The sequence below is a fragment of the Anneissia japonica genome, unplaced genomic scaffold, assembly GCF_011630105.1.
Source record: "Anneissia japonica isolate Jap-2015-1 unplaced genomic scaffold, ASM1163010v1 scaffold287713_len945575_cov184, whole genome shotgun sequence".
Lineage (NCBI taxonomy): Eukaryota > Metazoa > Echinodermata > Crinoidea > Comatulida > Comatulidae > Anneissia > Anneissia japonica.
Window position 1 is genome coordinate 61,319 of NW_022725774.1, and position 8,993 is coordinate 70,311.

Sequence of the window (8,993 nt, forward strand, 5' to 3'; positions counted from 1 at the left end):
CTACATCATAATATTAAATATGTTCTATAATTAGTCGCTAGCATGTAGGCCTATTTAAAGTCACATTATTAAGATCGATCTAAATTTGATTTAAATGTATTAAATACCGTAACATACATTGTAGTCGACCTATAAAGCAATAACAATGATAAATCCGTGGCTCTCTTAATTACAATGAGTTACATTAGTAAAGTAACACAAGCCGATGTTAAAACAAACCTATGAAAACTTTAATAAATACTTTTTATCTGAAACTTTCTAAATTCGCCTAGGAATGTTATTGTTGCAGTATACGGTACTTAAAACAATAAATGAATGTCGCTATCAGAACTATCTTCTTCATGATTCTCATATACCTGTCTCTTATACACATCTAGATGTGTATAAGAGACCAAATTAGAACCTGTAATTATTAATGAAGATAATCAAGGTGCAATTGCACTAGCAAAAGATCCTGTTAAAAGACAACGTAGTAAACACATAGATATCCGATATCATTTTATCAGAAAATTTGTGAATGCGGGTAAAATTGTATTAAATTACTGTGCTACAGAAAACATGGTAGCAGACATAATGACTAAACCTGCAACTAAACTAAAACTACAAAAGTTCAAAAGTAGCTAAATTAAGATGATGTATTAAGTGTGAGTAGTTAGTATTTTACTGTAGTGTGTTATAATTATATATGTAGATAAGAAATTCATTATGGGATTTCGAGCCAGTGGGGGTGTTAAGAGGCTCTCTTCTTATTGTTTATAACCATGTTATTATTAACTTTGATTTAATGGGTTTCAATGTAAATAGCCTTCATTAGTTTGTCCCTGTATGTCTGCCAGACTCTGGGAACCAACAAATAATTACCCCTAAGTGGAGGTCAGCTGTCAAATGTATACACACACCTGTGTGATTGAGTATCTCCCACTAACTAATGGGATGATTGGGAAGCACTACCCCTTATGCATATCAATTAAGTAACCAGTCACCATTTACCTATGTACTGTATATATTGAAATGTTATTGTGAATAAACTTTAGTTGTTGTTCTCCTGTAATACTGCTTTATTGTATCTATTACTTGTTATCCGTCGTTGCGTGTCTTGCTTCCAAGCATGGCTACTCATAATCTAACAGAACACAACAGAGGGTACATAATATTCATTTAAAATACAAAAATTACACGAAAATCAACTGTCACTTGCTTGAAATTGAAGAAATTAAAATGATATACAGAACAATGTTAATCTTTCACTGTTTTTGTTTTTATAATGAATCACCATAATTAAATGCTCGGCTGGCCCTACATCATTAAATATGTTCTATAATAAGTTGCTATCATGTAGGCCTATTTAAAGTCACATTATTAAAAGATCGATCTAATTTGATTTAAATGTATTTAAAAACGCAGGACCTACATTGTAGTCGATCTATAGCAATAATTTAAGGGCCTGTTTTTTTAACAGTGTGGGACAATAGATTGGTAGACCCACTTTATGCGTAAATTCAAATAATGTGGACCCATTTTCTTAAAAATCGACCTATTTTACGCAAAATATGAGAAAGCTGGACTCATTTTACACAAAATATGAGAAATCTGGACCCATTTTTAAAATGTGGACCCATTCATTGTGGACCCAATAGAAAAATTGTGTGGGACTGTCCCAATAGCTGGCTACGGCATTGCCTATTACAGGCCCATATCCAGGGGGGGTTTTATGGTTCGGGAGAACCCATTTTTTAGCAAACCACCCTCTTTCTGGCAAAACCCCCTCTTTAAATTTTCCAAATAAGTCCTCCAACCCAACTAATGCACTGCAGACCCACCCAGACACAGACATTTTCAAACATATTTGCTTTTATATTATTATTTAGACCCATAAAGCACAAAAATCCTCTTGCTTTGGGGGATTCGCCGACCCCACCGGGGTTTCGACTGTGGACCTTACGCCCAGAAAACCCCCTCCCCCTTGGAAAAACCTGGCTACAGGCCTGTATTATTGAATCTTCAATGAAAAATCTGTGGCGCTCTTTAATTAGAATGAAAGTTACATATAGTAAGGTAACACAAACCGGTGTTAAAACAAACCTATGGAAACTTGAATACAGGTAAATAACACTTTCTAAACTCGACTCTGAATGTTATTGTTGCAGTACTTAAACAATAAATCAGTGTCGCTATCAGAACTATCTTCTTCATGATTCTCATATACAACCTAACTCCAGAGTAACTTCGAAGAAGTCTGAGCAACACTTGCTTGAAATTGGAGGTGCCATTGGACCTGAATGATCACATCAAGCATTTAAGGAACATGGGAAATTTTTACTTGCATCCGTCGTCTTGACGACAGCTGTCTGCTGCTCACTTGTTTTTGGACTCTTATTTTCTCTATTCGGACCACTAGAATATATTTGTGGGATAAATCAACCTTGCCTTGGAAATTTCTACTTTCGTTTTGACGACGGCTTTTAACATGCAAAAAGACGATCAAGACACTCATACGATAGAATATCAATACGTTTGGCACTTCCTTGTATGTTAAAACCTTTAAATTCCTGCAGAGTATGTGCTATTTTTGACGATCTACATTTTTGGATTCTTGGGTATATAGTAAGCCCACAACGCAATTTTGTGTTTAAGGAGGTGGGCTTATACCCACATTAGTACGGAGTAAATATATTTGAATGTTTGGAATTAAACTAAAAACAGTTCTGAAATGTATGAGCACTATCGGCATAGGTGTCCAGAACAGGGGTCCACCCACCGATGTCACAACGTCAATGTCATACCCAAGGGTGCACAAGGGCACTCAGTTGGGCAGTATACCCGGCTGCAGTAGCTTCAACCTCAAAATAAGCCCTCGGACCTACTACCGAACAGGTAAAGAGGTGAATTAAGGTGATAAGACAGGCAAATAATGATTGATAACATGAAAAGGTTTGGTCGGCTAGAACTTCATATCCTGCAATTCATCGGTCTGGCGCAAAGGAGGAAGTGTGAAAATTTGCAGTGCGACCCTGAGCCGACGTAGAATATATACATGTATATTTTTTTTTTAAATCAAAAAGTTTTAATTACCATAAATACAGATACATATCAAGTCCAAACTGGCAAAAAATAACAATTTAAAATAGGAGCCTTTGAGTATGCACTACATATAACACAGTACAGTATTTTTTTTTATTTTTTTTAATTCAGTTATTCACTATGTAATGCAAGTATGAAAAAATATTATTTTTTAATGTTATACTGTGAACGGAACGGTCAGCCGTAGCTAAGGTGGCCCTGGGCCAATATACAGTAATACAGTAAGTGTGATTGGGCTGATATTGACTTAAATGCAGCATTAAAATGCCTCATATTTCCGCATTATTCACACACAAATGGTGACTCTCCTGTATGTACTGTGTCTTAAAATCTTCAAATTGTCCTTCAGTGTGAACCTCTTTCCGCAATTTTTGTATGTACCTTCATATGCCTTTGCAACTTGCCACCTTGTTTAAATTTCTTTCCACATTGTTGACATACAAATGGTGTCTCTCCTGTATGTATCCTAAAATGTGTTTTCAAATTGCCTTTGTGATTAAACTTCTTTCCACAATCTTCACATTCAAATAGTTTTTCTTTATGTATTTTCAATTGTTCCTTTTCTGTATGTATCTTCATATGACTTTTCAATTTACCACTTTGTTTAAACTTCTTTCCACATTGCTCACATACAAATGGGCACTCTCCTGTATGTACCCTCAAATGTGCTTTTAAATTGCCTTTTTGTCTAAACTTCTTTCCACAATGTTCACATTCATATGGTCTTTCTCCTGTATGTATTTTTAAATGGGTTGCCAAATTTCTTGTGTCTCTAAACTTTTTTCCACACTGTTCGCATTCATATGGTGTTTCTCCAGTATGTATCCTTTTATGGGATATGAAATTTCTATAATCTTTAAACTTCTTTCCACAAATTTCACATACATATGGTGTCTCTCCTGTATGTATCCTCAAATGTCTATTTAAAGTGTTTCTTAAGGTAAACGTCTTTCCACAATGTTCACATACATATGGTCTCTCTACCATACGTACTACCAAATGATTTTTCAAAGCATATGGCTTTTCTTCTGTATGTATTCTCATGTGTCTTTTTAACTTGCCCCCCTGTTTAAACTTCTTTCCACACTGTTTACATACAAATGGTTTCTCTCCTGTATGTACCCTCAAATGAGATTTTAAATTGCCTTTCTGTTTGAACTTCTTTCCACAATGTTCACATTCATATGGTGTTTCTCCAGTATGTATTCTCAAATGAGTTACCAAATTTCCTTTGTCTCTAAAATTTTTCCCACACTGTTCGCATTCATATGGTGTTTCTCCAGTATGTATCCTTAAATGTGATATGAAATTTTTATAGTCTCTAAACTTTTTTCCACAATGTTCACAATCATACGGTGTTTCCCCTGAATGTATCCTAAAATGTTTTTTTAAATCGGCTTTTTGTCTAAACTTCTTTCCACAATCTTCGCATTCAAATGGTTTTTCGTCTGTATGTATCCTCATATGAATTTTCAAATAGCAATTGTGTTTAAACTTTTTTCCACACTGCTCACAAACAAATGGTGACTTTCCAGTATGTGTCATCAAATGTGTTGTCAAATCATCATTGTGTTTAAACCTCTCTCCACACTCTTCATGTTGAAAATCTTTTGTATGTATTATCATATGTGATTTCAAAATAATCCTTCCTTTAAACTTTTTTCCACATTGTTCACATCCATACATTCTTACCCTTGCATGCATTCTCAAATGTTGTTTAAAAATTTGACTGTTTTTAAACTTCTTTCCGCAATGTTCACATTCATATGTTTTCTCAGCTATATGAATACTCAAATGTATCTTAAAAGTGCTAATATCATTAAACTTCTCTCCACAATATTCACATGAATATGGTATGTTCAAATGGGCCCTTAAACTCTCACTTGTCTTAAACTTCTTTCCACAGTCTCCACATTCAAATGGTGTTTCTCCTGTACATACTTCCAAATGTGATTGACAATTATGACTAGTTTTAAACTTCTTTCCACAATGTTCACATTCATGTGGTGTCTCTCCTGTATGTGTTTGCAAATGTTCTTCCAAACTGCCACAATCTTTAACCTTCTTTGCACAATGTTCCTTATCATATTGTGTCTCTTCTGTATGTGTTTGCAAATGTTGTTCTAATGTTCTTGCTTGATCAAATTCACTTCCACAATGCTTATCATTTATTTTGACTGCAATATTTCCACAAAATTGACTTCCATTTGATGTCTCTTCTGTATGTGTTTGCAAATGTTCTTCAAATTTGGTTGCTTGATTAAATTTCTTTCCACAATGAATACAATAAAAGAATTTATCTTCTGTTTTGATTCCCATATGTGTTTTCAAATTCATGAAATCAAAATTCTCTCCGCAATGGTCACAATCATGTGTCAATTCTGTGTTGTCCCTTTTCAACTTCTTCTTTAAACTCTCATTTTTCTCTTGTATTTCACTGCATTCATTTAGATTTTCCTGTTCGTGGTTATCATTATGAAAATATATACACCTATGTAAATGAGAGTTTTCAGCAACAAGAATTTCTGTTTTCACTACAACCTGTTCCCTATCCTCATTATCCTCTTCATGGTTATCATTTTCAGCAACAAAAAACTCTGTTTTTACCACAGACTGTTCCTTATCCTCATTACTGGGAAATTCATTGTGCTGGTCTAGAAAATATAAATAAGAGAAAATTTCAAGTATTGTATGGTTGTCCCATGGTATAGCACAGGTATTTTTATATATTAGTTTTGGCAAAGGGGCCACCCATAATTTTTAACATTTTCAAAAGAGTACAAAACACATGCTTTATGCTGTCTCTTATACACATCTAGATGTGTATAAGAGACAGATATTAATCAAATCTATAAATACTTTTAGCACTACAGCTCTTTTTCTGACAACGAATTTGTTTACAACATCGTTTCCGGAATAACAGCACCACAGTCGAATGCCCACCTTGCAAAAGATGTTGGCAATGCCACAATCAAGATGATGGAAGGTATATGTCTTCAAAAAGAAGATCAAGGGAAGACAATGGGCCACAAAATTGTTTCAGATTGAGTGGAACTTGAAGTTGACACTCAGCCTCTTTTCCAAAGGCTACTGGTAATTGCAAACAACACCGACATCGACATTGAAGAACTAATGTGCTATGAACTCTCCATATATCCACCCTTCATGTTCCGATCTCAAAATGACATAAATCAACATTTTATTGTGTATTCTTTCAGGGGGAGGGAGGGGGGTCACTGAAAATTATGGGAGACCCCTAATAGAGAAAAATATTTATATAATGGAAATATGTTATTGACAGTGCAGTACACTAACATCAGCAGAAGCTCAACACGACAACTTGCTTCGATCATACTGTGACTAGTCTGAAATGTTTGCACTAACGAAAATTGTGTGAATATGTTAATTAACAATACAAATTGTGTAAAATAAGATACGTAAAAATTAATTTTAACCGCAAACTGAATCACTATTTTTGATAAAGGTATAATATATACTTTATCGTATTACAATTTCACCTAAATATAATACTTTATCTATAAGAAGTATATTTTTAAATTTTTGGAATTATGATGGTATTTAGTGTAAATTTCCTGATTAGTGAAATATTATGCAAATTATCAATTAGCATATTCATCTTGCATTCTGCAAAGTTTGAAAGCAAGCAGACTTACCAAGCTTTAGTTTTCATGGTAATAATTTACATGACGAACATGAAGTAGAAAATGGGCAAAAACACAGCTTCCCCAAGGTTTTCTCCTTTGGGGTAGCCAATTAATAACTTGAGAACCAACCTATTTCAAACTTAATTTCTAAATTCTGTATATTCTTCATTTTGCATCCTGACATAGCTGATTCTTCTTTAACCAATAATTCTTGATTCATGAGGCCGGAATTTTGTGAGCTGAAAAAGCAAAAGAAAAAGGCAATTAGGTTAACAATTCTATCAAAAAGAAGGCCTGAAAGAAATCAAAATCTTCAAGCAGACCCTTTTGTCGGACACATCAGATAAAAACTTCACTATTCATTTTTTTCCCGCCGACAGACTTTTAGAACTTTATAAACAACAGATGAGTAAAGTATCTCAAGTTGTTGGCACAGTCCCAGTTGACGCACCTACTTGTGCGTCACTTAATCAGTTGAAATGTCTGGCTCAACTGTAACCTGGCCCTGATACTACTAGGCTGACAGTCACGTGACCTGAAGTATGATGTTGCAGTAACAAAATAGATTTTTCGCTAGACTTTCTTTTAGGCGAGCCTCTACAGATCTATGCCTAGGCTAGCCTAGATGGAATAGTAGAATTTAATGCAAGCCTGAGCTAGATTAGGCGGCGTCAGTCCTACTTTACCAACTCCCTGATCCTACTAAACACTACCAGAGAACCACCAGCGCATTTCCTTGTAAAAGAAAACAATTTTATAAGTATACTATAATTAAAGATGTACTGTATTGTCACTTACTAATGTCAAAAAATAATTTTTTTTAAATAAGTTTGAAATAAACTTGCTCATTTTGCAATAAAATACAAATTATTAGCTTGTGCATAGAAATTACTGAATTAAAAAAATGTGTAATCTGAGTTTTAAACCAACAAACTATAATAAAAATAATAAAACACTTTCAGTGACTGGAAGTGTTTCTATCATTTTTCGCTGTAAACCGATGGGTAGATATTTTTTTAAAACACTAATTTCTATGTTCAAGTTGATAACTTTTATGTTTAGGTGTAATTTTTGCCCTACCTGACGGGAAATGCACCGAATACTCTATACATCCGGATGTACTGAGTATTCGGTGCATTTCCACGTCAGGTAGGGCAGATGTACTGAGTATTCGGTGCATTTCCACGTCAGGTAGGGCAAAAATTATACCTATGCATGTTTCTCCTGACGCAAATCCAGTTATTGTTTATTATTCCATCACGACATTAACAATTACTATCAACTTTTATGTTAGTGTACTTCAAAATTGGCAAGTATATTTCAAAAAATATTTTTATGATTTTTTTAATATTTAGCATGGGACAATACATCTTTAAGAGAAACTGCAATTTATTATTTCTAATACTGGATGAATTAAAAATTATTTTGAAGAATAAAATGTTTTATGTTTTGTATATTCAGTATTAAATATTCCATATTATTATGTGGAGTATTAGGTCATACAATACATGAAATAAAGGGGTTAGCATTCTGCTTAACCCAAAACAAAACAAGGTAAAAAATAAACTACAGCAGACCAACACGATTTAAGACCACATCATTTAACTTCTTTTCGCCGGACCGATTTTGGATTATGTGGACTATATTTAGTAGGTAATTTTGAAGCCAAAATCGGTCCGACGGATTTTGGCCCCGGACCAAATTTTCCCTGACACACCTGTGCCCGATCCCCTTTTTGGCCTGATCGTCTGTGTCACATCGCCTAGCTAGAGAGGAGGTATCCGTCTAGCCTAACTAAATAAGGCCTAGGCCTAGGGCCTAGCCAATTTAGAAAGGTCTAGGACTACCACCCACGGATGGCTGCAGCCTAAATTTGTGAATCAAATTTTAACACAGTCATCAAACAAACCAGGGAGTTGTTACTTAGAGATCAAATGATTTCCTTACATCATCCAAGATCAAGCACCAACCAGCAATCCGATGTCACTATCCGACGCCGCCGCCGCCCCACACAAGCACAGCCCACAAGCACCACACAACACTTAACACATTATAACCGGGCGCGATTTTTTTTTCCGTACGAAACATTTACATGAAACTCCACTCGGGCCGTCTCGGCTGAATCGACCCGAAAATCTCATTGCAGAAATCAGGAGGTCAAAAGGTCATCAACAGATAAACGTCTACAAAACAACTTCTGAGAGAACGTCGCTGTCTAATTTTAAAAATACATTGATGTCACCATGT

The 8,993-nt window shown here is 34.8% G+C and overlaps 1 protein-coding gene across 1 annotated transcript in view; it reads right to left on the reverse strand.

The window, feature by feature from the left end:
• Positions 1-8,777, reverse strand: part of LOC117112888 (zinc finger protein 729-like) — a 20,058-nt gene extending 11,281 nt beyond the window's left edge. The window contains exons 1-3 of the mRNA XM_033256101.1: positions 8,694-8,777; positions 6,876-6,985; positions 3,432-5,735 (exon numbers count right to left, since the gene is read on the reverse strand). Of these exons, the coding sequence (XP_033111992.1) occupies positions 3,432-5,735; positions 6,876-6,985; positions 8,694-8,698 (2,419 nt within the window). The 5' untranslated portion in view covers positions 8,699-8,777. The remainder of the gene's footprint in view (positions 1-3,431; positions 5,736-6,875; positions 6,986-8,693) is intronic.
• Positions 8,778-8,993: the final 216 nt, after the last annotated feature.